Genomic DNA, 19,995 nt, shown 5'->3' with positions numbered 1-19,995 from the left:
CAGTGCAGGTGTTAACCTGCCTTGGTAAATCATGAGGAAAATAACCTGTGGCAGAAACAGAGTGAAGAGCAGCAGGACAGAAAAGCAGCAAAACACTGTCTGAATAATGAATCTGAGGCCGGCAACACCGGATGAAAGATTCATGATCCACCAAACAGCTGGAACATGTTCATGAAGCTCTGACAGGTCCGTCAGTGTGAAGGCTTCTGGGATGAGAGAGTGTCTCATCAGATCAGATCAGATCAGATCAGATCAGATCAGATCAAAATCTTAATGGAGATCAATCAAATCCAACTGACATTTATTTCAAGACGCATCTGTGTCGAGTTCATGTCCTGTCAGTCATCTGTCATTGATTCACTTCCTCTCTACAGGCAATATCACAGTGTAGAAATACTGATACAAGTAAAAGTCCTGAATTCAGGTATTGTATTGACATCAAAATATACTTAAGTAAAATTACACATTGTGCAGAACGGCCCATTTGAGACTCATAATATATAAGTGGATTATAATTATTGATGCACTGATGTGTGATGCTAATTCTAATTACTTTTTATATACTGCTGTATAGCTTTATCTTTATTGAGACCTGGATCGACATCAAATTTCTTGTGCTGTGTTAGGTGCCTTTCACAAGTATTTAAACTTTTGAACCCAAAGCAAATTAGTTGGATTTCTTTTGAAAACATGGGGAAAAGGACAATGAGCAATTTGGCAGGAAATGTCCCAAAGATTGTAAGAAATTAGTCATTTAGAAAAATTGTAAAAATAAATAAATAAATCCATGAAACTCTATTTATGATTATCATGATAATATCTTTGCATTTTTGCAGAATTATTATTATTTTTAAGCAGATTTTCAAGACATAATTATATTTCTATTTTACTTTATTTTATTTTGTTGCTGTTTTCGGGTAATATTCTGATTTGTTTTTATTTTTTAAACTAATTATATAATAATAAAAATATATACTATATTATAAATAATTATTATATTTTCCATTAATAATCTGAATCTGTAAACTGAAAACAAAATATATTTTAAAAAAGTGGAGTAAAATGTACAATATCTTCTTCTAAAATGTAGTGAAGTAGAAGTATAAAGGAATCAAAGTAAATTAAGTACAGTAAAAGTACCTTACATAGTACAGTATCTGTGTAAATCTACCCTCCACTATGCTTATCTCAAAGTTTTGGAAATGTATCAGATTTTTGTGCCAATATACAACAGCAAAAAGTGGACTGACCTGCAGTTAATTTTAAGTACTTCAACAGTTGTTATAAAAGGTGATAAAGATCTTGGATTTTAGAGGCTTCATAAATCACATCAGTCAATGACTATACTTACTCATAAACTCAAAAACACATCTGTTTGCCAAGAACTGCATTTAATATGCCACTAAAGCCATCAGATATAAGACTCTCTTCTTCAGTTGAAAAGGAGCATTTAAAAAAAATCAGTTCCACGTCCTTGATAAAGTTTTAGTCCCCCCCAGACAACACAACATTTCCACAGTAACCATGTCTGACAGCTGCACACACTGAGCTTGTCACCATCCATCATTATAAACTGATTTGTTTTTCCATGACGGTCAACAACTCAGTCTGTCTGATCCTTGTCTCTCATCACGGCTGCTCTGAAATGTTAGTCTAGATTGTTTTATCTTCAACACATCAGAGTGACTGCAGAAGGGCCACAAAATTAATGTTTGGGAATTTAAGTTTTAAAGGAGCAGTGTGTAGATTTAGTGGCATCTAGTGGTGAAGATAGCAGATTGCAACCAGCTGAAACTTCTCCTGGTTAGAATTCCTTCAGTGTTCATTGTTCAGGAGGTTTTTACCAGGAGCTGAATTATCCACAGAGGTCTCTTCGTCTCCAAAACAAACAAACCAGGTGATTTAAACGGGTTAAAACACTGAATAAAGCAGTTTGATTTGTCACACAGGGCTGCCAACTACGGTGGCCGATGCGGAACCACAAATGGTCCTATCTAAGGCTACTGTTTTGTTTGGCCATTCTGGGCTACTGTAGAAACATGGCTGACTCTGTAGACGAGGACCCGCTCCCTATGTAGATATAAACGCTACATTCTGAGGTAACAAAAACACAATGATTCTTTTTTTCGAGTGATTATTCACTAAAGAAAACATACTTGTTATTTTATATTCCATTTCTGGCAATATGTCCACCTAAATCCTACACACTGGAGCTTTTAAGTTTTTTGGGTCAAAAATACAAATATGTCTGAAAATACACATTAACATATATCTAACTTAAAAAAATAAATAATTTTTTTTGCAAAGATAAATCGGCCTGTTTATTTAAAAGAAATAAAATAAAATTTACAGTACATAACATCACATCATTAAAGATAGGCTAACTGTTACCCATGAATCATTGTGCAATAGTTTGAGCTAGCCAACGCTAAATCACAGTTATCCATGACGGTGAGTTCAACTACTAAATGGTTGCTACATTTACGCACTATTGAAACATATTGGCCAATTAGCTGTATTATTATTCCAAGTGTACAGACAATCTTGTGAGCTTCGATGGATCGTTTCGTAACTTTACGAACAAGAGACTCGGACACACCGTCCACCTCAGAAACAACCGAGGAAAGTGAAGATGGTGAGGCTAAAGCAGCTAGCCGTGCTACAACTGCTGCTGAATTAGCAGCTACAAACGAGAGAAGGCCCAAAAATATTCACAGAATCATCTCAAGTATGACTCAATTTTGTACAATATATGTTGTAGGGGGTCCCTGCTCCGTCTTTCTTTCAGCTCAGGGGTCCTTAGCCTAAAAAAAAAAAAACGTTGAAGACCCCAGGAAAAAAATTAGCTTTCAATTTTGGGGTGTACTGTCCCTTTAAATTTCAGCAGTCTGGCTACTACTTATGATTTATCCGACAAATGTAAGTGCAGGTAAGAGCAAACTTATTATTTCTTGATTTAAAAGATGAAACAAAGTGTTTCAAAAGTAATGGAAAAATGTAGTTCATGTATATTTAATGAGGACACTGTGACAACAAATAATTCTGAATAATTCTGATTTAAATGAACCATTAAAAAACATCTAAAAATAAATATTCTAACCGTAGAGAGCATCCTTCAGTGGGGTTTTCTCCTAAGCAGCGCTCCACGCCGTGCAGCTGGTGTTTGTCAAAGTCATTTACACCCATTTTATGTATGAATTCCTTATGATGCTCTCAGAGCGGTTTGATCCCCGTCCTTACATCACATCACACAGCCTGTCTGATGAGCCATGTATAATAAATGAGATGTTAGGAATGGGAAACAGGAAAACAGGGGAACTGATAGGAAAAAGAAGATCTGGAACAATTTTAGAAAAACAGAGATTTATTTTCTCTTTTGAAAAAACAAAAACTAAAGCACATAGAAGAGACATAAACGTGAAAATATAGAGAACAGCTTTGGAGAGGTGGAGCACGTCTCTCCTGAAGAGCAGACAAATAGTTTCTGAGCCAATTTGGAAAAAAGAAAAACATCAGAGACTGATGGTAAGAAAACAAGGTAGTAACAGTGTTACTTAAAAAGGCTTGTGTGCCTTAAAAATCTCCATATTTGGCTTTCGAAGGGAAACAGAATACAAAGGAGGAGGAAATAAGCTGCATTGAAAAGGCATCAGTCCCAGTTCACCCCCCTCATCATCATCATCACAGTGATACAGGGTTGGGGAGCATGGAGCTACATTGTTCAGTTTCCTCTGTCTAGTCTGTGATGCTGCATTCAGGTCACGTGGGAAAAACAGTCGCTATAGTGTTGATATTAACTGGTAAATGCTGCTTGGGAATTTTAGGTTACTGACACTTCAGTATTTTAGTACAACAGACAAACTTATCTGAAGTAAAACAATCTTCATCCTCCAAGTCATTAAAATATGACAGCAGGGCAGGACTTCCTGTGCTGGTTTCATCTCATATGAGTCACTTCCCAGCGGTGAGAGTGAAAAAGCTGAGAGGAATTATCATGAGTAACAGAAATATGTTCGCAGTAATCACTCATGCTCTCTGCGTGCCATGACACAAGTTTCAACAGGTGGGAATCCCTTCAGGTCAGGACTTTGAACTCTCAGGAACGCTTTGCTGTTGTTATTCCCACAGGACATGAAGGCAGCACGACATCAAAGGCTTCACACAGACGTCAATTTGTTCTGTTCGCCTTGTAAAAAAAAGGCAATTCAATAAAAATCAAGCATGCGCACGTTTAGAGTTTTCCTCTAATCATCTCGGCCGTCCTCACAGGTCACATGCTAGCTGCTTGTTGCTAAAGCTGCAGTCTTTGTGTAAAGCACGTCAACGCAGGAGTTTTTTCTCAATTAGCTTTGAGAAGCAAAACAGTAACCCGACAAACATCAGACTGATTTTACAGGACGAAAACCCCGAAAGCATCAAATCAACAAGACGGGAGGCAGTTTGAAAGCTTTCCTTTAAAAAGGAATAGTTTGACATTTTGGGAAATAAGCTTAGGAACACTGATACAGAGAGGAAGGTGAGACTGATATCACCCTCACGTCTGTACAGTAAATATAAAGCCACAGCCTGTTAGCTTAGCTTAGCATAAAGATTGGAAACAGAGGTAAACAGCTGGTCTGAGTCAAACAAAATCTACCAATGAGCACCTCAAAGGCTCTCTCACTGATTAACATGTTACTTTGTGTGTTTACAGCAGGTTGCAGGAAGTTCATGCAGATTCCACCCAATAAATAGTCCTGCACAATGTTTTCTGTACATATCAAACTATATATATATATATATATATATATATATATATATATATATATAGAATGTTGATTAGTGAGCTTTACAGAAGCTGGTAGGTGGAGTTTGTTACTGTCTGACAGAGCCAGGCTAGCTGTTTCCCCTTGTTTCCCATCTTAATGCTAAGCTAAGCTAATCGTCTCCTGACCTAGCTTCATGTAGACATGAGTGTTGTTAGTAGAGACGCACCGATTGACATTTTCTCAGCCTATTCTGATTTCAGATTCTTTAAAATTCTGACCTGCTAACTCCAATTTTCTCTCTTTCTAAGAGCTATAATCGACAGCATGCACAAACATACTTGGAACTTTTCTTAAAAACCCTGGAAACTTTGCTGAAATAATTCATATGTGGTATCAAATATGAGTGTCATTAAGCATCCACAAACCATTTCTCAGGATTGTGGAGGTGTGATCAGATCACGTTTAATGAACAGCTCCCTTTCAGCTCAAGTAACGTTAAGGCCCGAACGTACTCGGGCGTACTCTAAGCGGAGCGGACTCCGCGAGGAATGTCTGCAGTCATTCGGGCTTTCATAGTCGAGCACACTTCCGCGTTGTAGTTTCCTGTAAAAATGTGAAAAATCCCCGCAATGTGAAAAATACATGCCGAGCAGTCAGTGGTGCGCGAAGCGGAGTCCGCGCGGTCGTAAAATCTGAGCTTTGCGCGCACAGGGCTTGCGGATGTCCGCTTTGAGTCCGCGCGGACCTCCGCGGAGTCTGTTCCGCGTACTTTCTGCCCGAGTATGTTCGGGCCTTTACCGTTTCCTTTCAGTCACTGGCACTGAAACGTTTTGCTGCAACGGAATCAACTACCAAATTTATCACATGGACCTACTTGGTTCAAAAGCTAACTAGCCTAACTAGCAAACTACGGTAGGGGCCGAACACATGCGGTGAGGAAATCAGACTTTTAGACCCAGCGCAATGAATGGTTAAGTTTCACTATCATAGCGCCTACAATTCTGCTGCTCTGTCTGTTCCGAGAGTACGTTCTGCGTTCTGAGAATGGTATCGGAAAGCTACATATATTCCAACAGCGCACCTCATGAATGGTCTAGCTCCAAATAATAACTGTGTGGGAAACTCTGCACTGACATGAAACAGTTAGCATTAGCTTGTCTATGTGAAACTTTACATCTTATTGTCAACTACCCCAGAGGTCTGCTAGTTATCTAAACGGTAAACCATCCATATTTGTGTTTTCATCGAGCTTTACCCTCTGGAATAAGCTAAGTGTTTTAGCGTAGTCCAGTCTGCTAGCTAGTTTAACACCGCAGCTTTCAAACCATGTGCAGCGTGCGAGGGAATGGATTACAACTTCTGACAATAGTCTGTTTGTGACGTGAATCAACATGTGGGGGCGTGCAAGTAAATTTGATCGGCACAGGGTCAGCTCCATGTGGAGCAAGCTAAAAATCTACCGATTTCGTTCACCAGCTGATCAATCGGTGCATCTCTAGTCGTTAATGTTCTCACCAACCTCTCACCAATAAAATGAACATTTCACAAAATGTGAAACAACTTCCTAAACACAGTAGACACACACACAAGCAGGCGTACACGACATGAACACACACTCAGACAAACACAAACACACAACAGCTTAAAAATGTCCTTTTTAATGAGACACTGACAAGAAAGAAAGAAAGAAACGTCACATAAATACAGAAGAATTGAGTACACGCAGTACAAATCACCCTTCAGGTGGATGTGTCTTTGTGTTGTCACAGCTGGCTGGTGTACGAGGAGGCGTACTGTGTGCGGGCTCAACGCTGCTCGACTGGACACAAACCGCCAGCGAGTGTTTGTTTAGAGGTGTGAGGTGGTGCTATCACAGATACGCTTCCCTTTAAAGGGCAGGAAATAATCGCTGTATTTCCACGCACCAATGATATTCTCTATATTTAGATTTTAGCGCGTGTTGTTGGTGCGATCCAGAATCTTCTGACGACCACATGACAGCAGGTGACGAGTCACAAAGCCGATAATGCGGCTGATCACTTCCAGCTGATTGATCTTTTAGCAGTCTGATACTTTGGACTGTAGTGATGCACTTTAATGTCAGTGTGTGCAAAGTGTGTGTGTTTGCACCTTCAGCCTTTGTCACAGTTATATTTATATCAGCTTACATCTGTGTGTTGGAATTACAGTAGAGGTGCATTCTGGGAAAGGCTGTGTATTTGTGTGGACCCATTTAGACATGCAAAGCACAGCCATAAATCACGGCGGGGCCCAACATCTCTGGGGAACTGGGGCTGGTGTAAGGCTACATGTAAACTCCCTCCCCAGTGTTTTTGCGTTGCCATGACAACACACCTCGCAGAGAACTTGACTCCAGGGTCGGCGTACGTTTTCTGGTCTCACTTGTGCTCTTGTGCATCAGTGCGGGAGGAGCAATCGTTCCAACACGCACGGTAGATGTTCCCAGTTCTTCCACAGCAGCGCCAACACGGACACGCCCACGCAGGTAAGCGCCAGGTGGAGGCGGCTACGCAGCAGCGGGGCGGTGAACTTGGCCGCCGTGGAAACGCACACGAGGATCACGGTGACGATAGCGAGCATAATGTTGATGCACTTCCCCAGCAGCACCTTTGCGTCGGTGTTTTCCAGCTGAACCGTCTGCTGCTGCTGCTGGTGGAGCTCCAGCTTAGATACACGAGTCTGGCACGACTCCAGGACCTCCTACACACACACACACACACAGACACACACACACACACACACACACACACAATCTGGTTGAGATCAGGGAAATACTGTAGAGCAGTGACTCAGAGGGGAAGGGCAGTGAAACTGGAGGATTAGATATGAGTTGACATCAGCTGCATTAGAAATGAACACGAGTTGTGTTTAACATTACAAATGAACTGGAGATGCTGAAAGCAACTCGGTGGCTCAGGTGAGTCTTACTTGTCTTTTTCTATAAAAAGACAAACATCCCAAATTGAAAACAAAAATGGGAATTGTACAGCCAATTAAAAAAGAACAGAATTTTCCTTTTAATGGTACCAATATTACTAAACATAGAAATACAGGAGGTTACCGAATTACATAACAACCTAGTCAAATCAGCTCAAACTACAATACCCATGATCCTTAGCCACTTTTGGAAATATTGAGCTCTTTAGCAGAACCATTTCTAATGGATTGTGTCATTGTTCACTGGCGCTCTGTAAATATGCTCTGTGATTTCAACATTGGATTAATGTGCTAACTGGCTAACTAGCGTCCAGACAGTCTTCCGGTTTCCCTTTATGAATGACGATTACAGACGGCTGCCGTCTGCTGGTATGGAGGGGTACGTCCTCTCACACAGGCACAAAACACATGCACTCGGTCGTCGGTTTGGTGAGTTCATGTGCAACTTTGTGGCTGAGACACAGCGACGAGAGGCGAAGCAACAAGGGGCTGTCATCATGGCTAGTTCTCCAGCGTTGGTTTGGTGTGTCTGGGCCTTCAATCTTAAAACTCTGAGGTTGGATGGTTCTTACCAAAATTCACCTTAGGGTTCGGTATTAAGTTTTCTTATTACTACTACTACTACTACTACTCTGACATTTTATCAAAGAACCAGATGTTTTCTAACACAACAGGGCTGCACAAATAGATGAGATCACGATAATTTATCAGTCATTCCATGATGTGTTACAGTTATGCTAATTAACAAATATCTGCATCAAAATCAGACTTAAAAAGATGGTTCTTCTCCTGAATTCTGTGCAATTCTTAGCAGCAAAATAAAAATACCCAATGTACCCAAAGATATAGGTTAAAGGGATAGTGCACCCAAAAATGAAAATTCAGCCATTATCTACTCACCCATATGCCGACAAAGGCCCTGGTGAAGTTTTAGAGTCCTCACATCCCTTGCGAAGATCGGCGGGGGCAGAAACTAGCACACCTAATGGCAGACGGCGCCCCAGACTAACGTCCAAGAACACAAAATTGAAACCACAAAGTATCTCCATAGTGATCCAAGTGACATGAAAAGTTGTTTGGAAAAACGTCATATGAACTCTGTTTTTAGCCTCACTGTAGCCTGTAGCTCTGACTGCTTCTCTGTGCTCCGCGCTCACGTGTGCGCGCTCAGGGTGATCGGTGATGCACGGTCTCTGAAGAGCAGCAGTCTCGTCAGTACTGATGTCCAGATTCTCAAGTGCAGGCATCGCCAATTCCCAGTCTGAGCAGCAAAGACTTTCCTCATCCGTTGGCATTGCTTTGCATTTGAAACAACTACACCACCAGGTTTCCAGTGCTCGACTCTGGTATTCTGCGGCTGGCTGAGGCTCATGAGCTGCGGCGGCTGCTTCGTCCAGTAGCCTGAGTTCCGTGTCCGTATACTCGGGCTCAAACAAATATGGCTCAACAAAGAAATGCTGTTCCTCCTCAATTTCAAAGTCTTCAGACATGTTGGGCTGTCCTTTGCTAAAAGACCGTAGTGCAAATTATTTTTTAGCTCTGTGGTTACTGTTGTCTCTCCCTGCAGTGCACGTGTCACGTGATGTAAACACGAGTAAGCAAAGCTCATGCTTTCGCTGGTCTCGCACAAGCGCGCACACATGTGCGCGGAGCACAGAGAAGCAGTCAGAGCTACAGGCTACAGTGAGGCTAAAAAAAAAGTTCACATGACGTTTTTCCAAACAACTTTTTTTCACTACGGATGAGCAGTATGGAGATACTTTGTGGATTCAATTTTGTGTTCATGGACGTTAGTCTGGGGCGCCGTCAGCCATTAGGTGTGCTAGCCGCTCCCCCTGCCGATCTCCGCAAGGGATGTGAGGACTCTAAAACTTCACCAGGGCCTCCATCGGCATATGGGTGAGTAAATAATGGCTGCATTTTCATTTTTGGGTGCACTATCCCTTTAACTAAAAATAAATATACTATAACAAAATTCAACCAAATGAAAACTTGTGCTTTTTGGACACATACTTGAAATGAAATGGGACTGCATTGGTCATTTTAGTCTGTCTTATCTGTCTTTGAGAGCTGGATGGTTAAGCTGACATGCTGTGCAGCGTCAGTGTTCTAAATGTCCAAGTTGACGCTGGAAAAGTTAGCAACGCTATTCTTCTTGGCTTTCATTCCTTTCATGGTTGTTGAACAAGATGGTTGTGCTGCTTTGCTGCGGACATGAGTCTCATTTACTCGTTGCATATGATTTGTTTTTGCTTAATAACACACCCTAAATCTGAAATTCTTCCAAACAACAGATGATCCATTTTGAGGGATTAACTTGGCAACTCTGGTCACTCTGTTCAATTTATAATGAAATAAAACTGACATCCTCACATTTGGAATCTGCAAAGGGCACATTTTAACTTGATACATGCCTTCAACACTTAATAGATTGTAACTTTCTGTCCATCATTTAATCAAATAATGATTTCAGTACTGGACTTCTGTGTCTGTATACTCAGAACAGAGAAATTATAGTGCTGCACTTGTTCAAATATATGTTTAAATTGAGTCAGTGGTATATTACATAACTTGTTCTTTTATATGTGTATACAGAAACACACATTACCTGAATGTCTCTGGCCCTCTCATAGGCCTGGTACGCCACCTTCTCCTCGATACTGGCCAGTTCCTGCTTCAGATTATTGGTCTCATGCATGTGGAGCTCCGTCAAGTCGTTTAACTGGTCCTCCAACCGCTCATACCTGACACACACACACACACACGCAGAGTGACAGGGCCAAGGAGAGAGAGCAGGAGAAAACGATGCATAATTAAATGTATGTGTGGGCGAGTAACAGTGCAGCGGTTTATCTACTACTGCAAAATAGCTGAAAACATTTGCCCTTGGTTGACTTAGCAACAGTCGGGAGGTTTGTGTGTATGTGTGTGTGTGTGTGTGTGTGTGTGTGAGCTCTGCCGTCTATTTTTAGTTTAGAAAAGCGTATATTAACTGTCAAAAGCTCTTTAAAGCTCAACAGATGTACAAACAAACTGCTAGGAGTGTTACTGTAGGGTGCGGGTTATTGACACACCTGCAGCACAAAAATATTTGCACTGATATGTTGAGGTAGATTTTTAAAAGGTTTTTTTTTTTTGCTCGTGACGCCTTAAAATGAAGTACAGTACTTGTGACCTTTCCTACTTCTACAGGTTATGGCTTTAGTGTGGCCATGCATATGAGCCGCTCAACCAGAGAGTCATTTTGCCCTCAGGGATGGTTTCATCTGAAGGACTTTAAGGGGTATAACAAAGATTAACTTCTCAGTATTTTGCGAGAAAAAAGAGGAAAATATACGTTATAATTTTGTCTATCCAAAAGCAATATAGGTTTCTTTCTAATGTCTTTAATCTTCTTGCAGATATGGACCTTGTGTATTTGAACAGACCATTACTGCGTGTGTGTGTGTGTCCTGTGTGGGTATGATTATGATATGGGGGTTACATTCCTTGACGCTGTGATGCCGCTGGGACCTACCTGTATCTCTCCTCCTGCATCATCTGTGTGAAGTAGCTGTAATCTCGTTTGAACTGTGTATTCAGAGTCTCCATGTCCTCTGCCAGCTGTGCCTGAGCCTCCCTGATCTCCCGCACCATGTCCAGCACCTCCCCCAGCCGCCCGTTGGAGTCCGACCTCCCCGCACCTCCAGATCCAGCCCCGGAGCCCCCAGCCGGGTTCCCGTTTGAGTCAGCGGACGCGGACGTCCCCGTGGAGCACTCGTCGTCACTGTGGTACTTACTCGTCTTCGCTACCGTGGTGGCACTCCCGCTCAGACCCCTCGCCCCAGCGTCCACCTGCAGCCCCGACCCCGACTCCATGGAGTTCTTGAGGTGGGCAATGTTGTCAGCGCTACCGAACTTGTTCCTAATGAGGTTGGCAAACTCCCGTGACTTGTTGAAGAAGAACGGTGGTGAGAGCGACACCCCGGGCCCGATTGTCTTCACTTTATCCAGCGCCGGGTGCCGTCCGGTGGCGCTGACGTCCCGCAGGCTGCCCTCCTTACTGTGTGTCCCGGACTCCTTGCTGCTGCCATCCTTGTGGCTGTGTTTGCCGTTGGTCTCACCGTCCTTCACGCGGCGGTGGTACTGCTCCAGCTTCCTCTGCAGCCGGGCGATGGAGTGCGCCGACTTCTGGTTCTTCTTTTCAAAGACCTGACGTATTCGTGACACCTGCTGCTTGTCAGCATTGTTCACAAGCTTCAGGTACTCGGCGACATTCTGGTCCCGAGCCGTCTGCTCCACCTTAATCTGCTCCGTCACCTGAAGGCAGAATGAAAGGAGAAGCATGGATTTAACAAACGCTTGATTTAGAATGTTAAATAAATTGCGTCAATAATTTGGAAGTGTATATGTATCCTTATACACATGCATTATTAATCTGTTTGTATCAGTGGTATATCAGGGTCTCAAAATGACAATAATGTTGTTGATTGCAATCATTTCTGGAAAATATATCGTCCCATTAAAGTAGTTATAGTGACAGGTCTAATATTTGGTGCCCACTGACAACATAGACCCTGCCAAAATAAAATGCTTTGTTGCTTTGTTTGTATTTCTCACTGGGAGCAGAACTTCATTACATTATTTGTCGTTAATCTCTTCATTAGGTTAGGGTTACGGCCCCAAAATACTTTTAAAAATGAGGATAAACCATTAAATCAGCTGAAAATGATCAAACTAAATTGCACTGATGCCTAATGATCGTATAGTGGAAATAATTCCTCTCTGAGAAACTCTTCTACCAATGAAAGCTGAGACAGAAGGGACTGAAATGAAAATAAATCACAAGATAGGATAGAATACATTTTCTTTGTAATTAAACCAATTAATTTAATAGCCATTTTGATTGGTATCTGTGGTCTCACCACTGAAATCTAATTAGCTCATCATTGAATTAATGTTTTCTTTTACTGCTCTACGAACCACCACCAGAACGAGCTCAGCAGGTATTTCATTATATCTCTGTGGTGTATGTTCGGAGGGCCTACATGTCTCACAGCGCTCTGCAAGTCAAACACAGTAAATCCACAGTGAGAGCACACAGGAGGAGATGATTCGTTTCCTCTGACCTTGAGGATCTTCTGCTGCAGGCTGTCGATACCCAGCGCTCCCTTGGTGAAATCCAGGCCCACTCCGTCATCGCCGACACTGTCCACCACGTCCAGGTTGGACTCTGAGCCGCCGCGACGAATGGGCACCGGGATGCTGAGGACATCGCAAGAGCTGCGCTCCGCCTATAAACACACACACAACAGAATGAAGAGGAGTGAGATAAAGACTGCAACTAAAGATTACTAAAAGACTGTGGAAAAACAATGCCTGTTGCATTTTCCTGGAGCCCAAGGTGACGTCTCATTTTGTTTGACTGAGTCTGATATACCCAGATATGCAGGTCACAGTGATATATGATGAAACTAGAGAAATTTTCTGCCTATTTTTTCTGTTCATTGATTCATGCAGTCGGCTGTAAGGCCGCCAACACACCACGGCGACGGTTGGCTCTCAGTCAATGTCGGGCCGTCGGTGAGTGTCTGTGACCCTAGTTTTTGCAGTGTGTCCTTGTCGACCCTTGTCGGCTTTTTTTCTGCCAATTCAGCGTGTTAAATCTGTGTCAGAGCTACTGTGAAAAGTTGTGGATGGTCCCAACTGAACCGTTCCGTACTGTCCCCATGTTTGGTCCTCCTCTGTTGGGGTACCTAGCACACAGATCTGGTACTAAAAGGTGGAGCTGTGAACACTGCAGTCTGATTGGTCAGTAGAGGACGGTCACTCTGCTCAGGGCTGAGTTGTGTCTGGTTTTGAGGCTCATGTAACCACTGTTCATACTGTGGAGAGTTTTACTAGTAAACTGTAACTATAAAATGAAAGGATAAAAATAATCTAATTCACTGGGACTGATAAAGGAGGAAATACAGTGAGTGCTGGACGGAGCAGTGAGTGACAACAACCCCGCCCACATTCAAGAGGACTGTTTGTGGTGGAAACACTAGGGTCTAGGTACCATGTCTGAAGGGTTACTGTTGGTTCCAAAGGTACCATACTGAAAGTGTTTGGTAGAAACGGGGCTTTACTGAGAAAAATCACTCTGATTTTTAGCCCAGACACAGCCAATGCGAAGCGATGCAACAGTCAGCTTTTCTTGACACTAGTTCTTTGATGTCGGTTTGTTGTGTCGGGCCTTAAGTTATATATTTGAGACACAAAAATTCAGCATCCAGGGTGTTATCAGGAGTGGAGCTGATGCCATGATGGCTTTAAAATCTAAAGCCTGACAGTCTGACACTCTTATTGTTATTATGGCCTTGGAGAAATATCAGCCCTCACACATGGTTCAGGTATACATGTGATAACTGCTGCTGAGAGGTGCAAAATTGTGTAACGCCTCATTCAACAGCTTCAGACACGAAATGACAGCCCTTCTATTGATTTTCCAGACAAAATACATGTTGTAAAAAGCAATGCCCCTTTTAAAAACTAAGGGGACAAAAAAACATTTGCAGACAGACGCTGCAGTCTGCACAGGCTTTTAGGCAAACTCGAGTACCAAAAACCTGCTGCCTCTTGAGCCATTAATATAAAACACCCGGTGTGTTCCTATGGCCTCACATGAAAAGCTTCTTTCATCCTCACCAGTTTTTCTCAATCTCTCAGTTTAACTGTCTGTCTTGTCTCTGGGCAAAAAAACAAAACAAGAGGATCTAAATAGTATTGACTGGAGAGTGTTGGGAGGATACTTGTGTTTGGACTGGAGGGAAAGCGGAGGAAAAAGGCAGCTGATGACACAGTAAATCTGTCTGAAGACTGCACAATGGTCAGTTCGTGGAGCAGTGTGGAGCCCATGGCTCCAAACAAAGCAGCCTCCAGTGCGTCTTGTTCTGAAAATCCACTCTCCGTATTGACAAAAGCAGACCATTACGTAAGGCTAACCTAAAATATTAGTATGTGGTAACTCTTGTTGCCACGGCAGCAAAGCGCACACAGACAGACTAAGCTCTGAAACACACACACACACACACAAACAGACGAGCAAACTGCTGACATACCCTGAAGACCTTTTCTGTTTTTTCGGCTTTATTCTCTTTGTCTCAGGAGCAGAGTACATGACACTTTAATTGTGTCCTGTGGCTTTGTGATGCATCCTGCCGAGTCAGCACTGAGTAACAGTCCAGTTACTAACTTTGCATCATTTTTATCCCCCAACATAAAAAGCCATTCATGTAAATCTTTTGTTCTGAATCACAGTGGACTTCTTGCTACTCCTGAGTACAGATGGCTAACACCCTCAGAACATCATACATAACACATCCATCGGTCCTACCAGACGGCCAGAAATGCAGCCAGAACAAACCTTTGCTGTAAATAAACACTGATTCAATCAACATTTAGTCAAAAATACAGAAACATTCACTGTGTGTAGCTTTTTTGACTGCTGGTCAGACTCTGGTAGCTTCTGATGACATTTTATAATGGTAGGGTAAGGCTACTGACCCTTGGAGAGACCAGGTTTTTAAAACGCAAGTTCATTATTTTTCAACCTGGACCATATTTCCCCATGTTTTTGCGTGAAGGTGATTAATGGAGACAATTTATTTTTTAATTGGTCCAATATTGAGCGAGAGCGCTGCAGCTGGCAGCAGCTGAACAGGCTGCAATTAACCAGTCGGGGCATGCTCACACCGTCATTTTACATCCTCTAAAAGTGTCTGAGGACATTATAGAAAGGATCCCAACAGAGATATAGCCTTTGTTGAAGAGTAAGATCCTTTTTGTTTAACTAGAAACAACCCTGAAGTCACTATCACCAAACCCACCAGACCCCATTTAAATAAACAGTAATTTTATCATCATAAAACATACTTCATTCAGAATCGACAGTAACAGAATACAACCCTCAAAAAACATGTTGGTTCATCTTTCAACTGTTCCAACAATCACCAAATCTGGTTTGGTTAAAATAAACCCTTAATTCACCCAGTTAGACGTTGAGAATATGCTGCCACTATACACGCTAAAATTATTGTTTATTTAAATGAAATCTGGTGGGTTTGGTTATGGTGATTTCAGGGCTGATTCTGGTTAAACAAAAAGGATCTTACTCTTTAGCAAAAAGGTCTATCTCTGTAGGGAGTCTTTACATAATGCTGTCAGACACTTTGAATAACAATCTGAACCTGTCTGTGGCAAAAACAAGCATTTTTAGCAGACGTACACGACACCGCAAACATGGTCCTAGTGGTGACATTTCTGCCAGTTTCACCGCTGCCGGCTCCTTTTTATTGTTTATTTAACTGTTCAGTTATACTGTGTTTTCTGTAAACATAGTCTCCCCAAATAATCATCTAAATGTGGTTTTACGACAGAGAAATTCTTCTAAAATTTCCTTTATTTAAATGTATTTAAATAGCTAGCATATCACACCCAAATCTCTGAGCTGCATTGTGGGTAATGTAGAGGCAATATTTTGAGAAGGACGAAGACGATATTACTGCTTCTGCTGCATCGATTTTGTTACTACTTTTAAAAATAAAACTGTTCATCAAGAGTCTGACGATGATGCTTAATCAGTGGATTAAAATCCCCATTTCTTTACGTCATTAAAACTTGAAGAAACAATAATTAACGTGGCTTTCACTAGTGCTGGCGTCACAAATGTTTGTGTCCTGCAGCTGGAGCAGCGGGTGTAAAAGGTTAATCAGAAAAATCATGAACAGATGATTTAATAATCAAAGTTGGTGAAGTCAATCAGCTGCAGCCTGATGATTAGTGCTTGATCACACTGTGAGCCTATGGCAAAGAACAAGTACATTATCTTCCCACTGCAGCGTACACAAAACCTCACGAAAAAACACTTGAATATTTTACATTTGTGACCCGATCACGCTTTCATTTGCACAAACCAAACATTTTTGCCTTCCCTCTCACATACACACAGCCCCGTCATAAATCAGCGGGTTGCAGGAGAGTCAAGTGTACAAACATGCGGCTGGTCGGTGGTGCCTCACACTCAGCAGTCCACACACGTATTGGATATCCATTGGAAAGTGGGTCTGAGGGTGTGGGAGTAGGAAATTATTAACGTGAACTCACAGAGGCACCATATGTCTCTTAGGGCACACGTGTCTGTTTTACAGAGCAGATATCAGGTCACAGGTCAACTCGTCCTATGACCCAGTCTGCACTGAGGCCATTTAGATTATTATTATACAGATGGATGGTCACACAAGCAAAACACACAAACAACACACACCAGGGCATTCATCCACTGGGAAATATGAAGGAGATATTCAGATATGTCTGAAACTAGACGATTCATCTTGTCTGTAAGACATAAAAAACGAACGGATGTGAAGGCAGAATGTCTCAGAAATGAAACATGGGCTCCGATCCATTTCCTTGGAGAGAAATCCTGGCCATGAAACTTCCTGCAAATATGTTCTAAATTGGATTTGTCGCAGCAGATGGCCTAAAAGTGAGAAAGCTGACAAAAGTAATGTAATGTCCTGGTGGCTGAGCTGGTTAATTTACATAACATCTGCAGCCTCCTGGGTTTAAATCGGGTCTGGAAGCTTTGGTGCATACAAAAACATCTACATACACAAAAATCTCACACGCTCTACTGATCTTTGATTCTGTCAAGGAACAACGATCCTTTCACTAACAGTCACACAAATAAATGAACACTGTAAAGTATTCCATTTTTGACAGGACTGGTTGATTAATTCATTTGTCAATCAACAGAAAATACACAGTTGACAACTTGTTAAATACATCTCAGCTTCTTAAATGTGTTAATTTGCTGCTTTTCAGTGTTTTGTGAGGTTGTAAGTAAATACCTTTGAATTTTTAACCTTTAGTCACACAAAACAAACAACCCGAAGAAGTCAACTTTGTTCAGGGAATCAAGATGGATTTTAAGATTAATCAAAAAACAAGACAAGTTTACAGTGATGCTAGCTGCTCTGTGAAGCTGTATTTTTAGGCACAGCAGAGCTCTGAACTAAATGCTAACATCACCATGCTAACCAGGATTGGAAACTAGCACTAGCCACCAGCCAAATGCTGGTAATCTGCAAGTAGCTGCTAGATTTGCTTCACACACTAGCCTTAAAAGAACAACAAAGGTAATCTATTGAGTGGCTGGTAGACTTTGGAATCCAGTAGCCACAGTGGTACGTGGACAAAAAAGTTAATTTCAAACTCTGATGCTAACACGCAAATAATGACAATGCTAACATGTTTAGCAGCCAATGTTTCCAATTTTCACTGATTTAGTTTAACATGTTAATTAACACTAAACACAAAGTATAGCTGGGGCTGATGGGAATCTGATGATTTTTGCAGGTATTGAAACTAGGGCTGCCACGATTAGTCGACTAATCGATGACTAATCGACTAGTAAAATAATCGGTGACTATTTTAGTAGTCAACTAATCGGTTTGAGTCATTTTTCATAGAAAAGTACTATAAAAGTACCCCAAAATACTCTTACTACAGCTTCTTACGCTCAGATACTGGCAGCTTTACACACTCTCCCGTGACAGTGAACTAAAACCCTTTGGCGTGAGTATGAAACAAGACATTAGATGACGTAATTTTGGGGTTTGGGCGAGACAGACCGACATTTTTCAACATTAACACATTTTTCGATGAAATGATTAGTCGACTAATCAAAGAAATAATCGTCAGATTAGTCGACACTGAAAATAATCGTTAGTGGCAGCCCTAATTGAAACTGAACAAATTAAAATGTTACCCTGATGATGGTGATAGATACAAAGTCAGATTTGTACTTCAGTTATTCCAACTCATCTTGAAGGGAACATGAATTTGTGTTCCAAATTTCATGGCAACGCATCCAATAGCTGTCCAGACATTTCACTCAAATTCTGTAGAGTTCAACACTGGACCAAAATGACGGACGTGAACTCTAATGGCTGCGGGGGAATTTGTTCTCAGATCCAACTGGACTAAAAATATACATACCCAACCCTCTTTTCCCGAGATACAACAGATCAAACTCGATGCATGTCCATGAGGAGAGAGACCAAGACCTGGGACATGAGACGCTTCTCTGGTCTATTTTTTGGGCCTAAAAAAATCCTGGGAATTAAAACTGCCACAAATTAATGATGAGTGTTACTCATCTCAGATACATCAAACTGTTCTTACCCATCACACTATACTGTTTAATAATGTTTCTGTAGATTAAATGATAATGAACATAATGATCGCTTCAAGGCAAAAACAAGGACAAAATATGAGACAGATCCAAGTGTGCGTTGGTGTGCGATTTATATTGGCTTTCCATACCCAGAATCTAAGATTAGAGTCTGGAGAGGATGCTTGTGATGTGTACTGTACTGTATGTGAAAAGAGAGAGTGGGCCAGCAAGTGCTACTCCAACTCCCACTAAGCCAGCTCATTGATGGAGCTGGGAGTAGGGACCTTGCCATGGGGAGACGACGGCCTGGCACCACCGCACAGGAAATTGCCAAGGGAAGCCTTTCTTTCGTTACTCCCAGCAGAGAGTCAGGCGCTTTTTATCTCTGCCTCTGATCCATCAATTTATGTTCCACTAACAAGATTTAAAAACGTCGTCTCTCATAAGCAACGCAATCCTCCCCTTCAGCTCATCAGTGTACATTTTTTTCCAAAACACAGAGGTGACACTCGACCATTTTATCAAAAACCAATCAGCAACTGTCCGCCAGTGAGGAATAAACAAATCGACCCACAACGCTAATCCATCAACTCAAGGCTGTTTTAAGGACACACAAAATCCCCTCTGAGTGCTAGTTAAGATGAGGACTGTGCGTGAATGTAATGCATCAGTGTCATCAGGCAGCTAGTGCATAAGCATCTCATCTGAGTTATACATATGAATGTGCTGATAAGACGTCATAGTCATATATGTATGTAGATAACTCACGGTCACCTACAGGGCTGGAAGGTTTGGTAAATATGGAATACAGCTCCAACAACTTCAAACAGAAATGCCAAACTATGCTGGTTCCAGCTTCTCAAATGTGAGGATTTCATGTTTTTCTCTGTCGTACATGATAGTAAACAGAATATTTTTGGGTTTTGGGCTGCTGGTCGGACAAAACAAGACATTTAAAGATGTCAGTTTGGGCGGTGGGGATTTTATTTTCTGATATTTTATTGACAGACAGAAAATAATAGGCAGGTTAATCAGTAATAAAAGTTATTGTTATTTGCACCCCTAACATGGAATATAACAGGCCTGCCT

At 41.7% G+C, this 19,995-nt stretch overlaps 2 protein-coding genes across 4 annotated transcripts in view; one reads left to right on the top strand and one right to left on the bottom strand.

Moving 5' to 3' along the window:
• The window catches only part of dclre1c (DNA cross-link repair 1C, PSO2 homolog (S. cerevisiae)), a 123,037-nt gene that overhangs the window by 96,253 nt on the left and 6,789 nt on the right, over positions 1-19,995 (top strand). The window lies entirely within an intron of this gene.
• LOC126385231 (transmembrane and coiled-coil domain protein 3-like) overlaps positions 6,391-19,995 on the bottom strand; it is a 63,929-nt gene continuing 50,324 nt past the window's right edge. For both annotated transcript variants that reach the window (XM_050036839.1, XM_050036840.1), the window contains exons 2-5: positions 12,815-12,979; positions 11,224-12,005; positions 10,315-10,450; positions 6,391-7,469 (exon numbers count right to left, since the gene is read on the bottom strand). In XM_050036839.1, coding sequence (XP_049892796.1) covers positions 7,167-7,469; positions 10,315-10,450; positions 11,224-12,005; positions 12,815-12,979 — 1,386 coding nt within the window. In that variant the 3' untranslated portion in view covers positions 6,391-7,166. The remainder of the gene's footprint in view (positions 7,470-10,314; positions 10,451-11,223; positions 12,006-12,814; positions 12,980-19,995) is intronic.

Source organism: Epinephelus moara, chromosome 23 (assembly GCF_006386435.1).
Source record: "Epinephelus moara isolate mb chromosome 23, YSFRI_EMoa_1.0, whole genome shotgun sequence".
In the NCBI taxonomy this organism is placed as follows: Eukaryota; Metazoa; Chordata; class Actinopteri; order Perciformes; family Serranidae; genus Epinephelus; species Epinephelus moara.
This window is presented reverse-complemented; position numbering and strand designations above follow the sequence as displayed.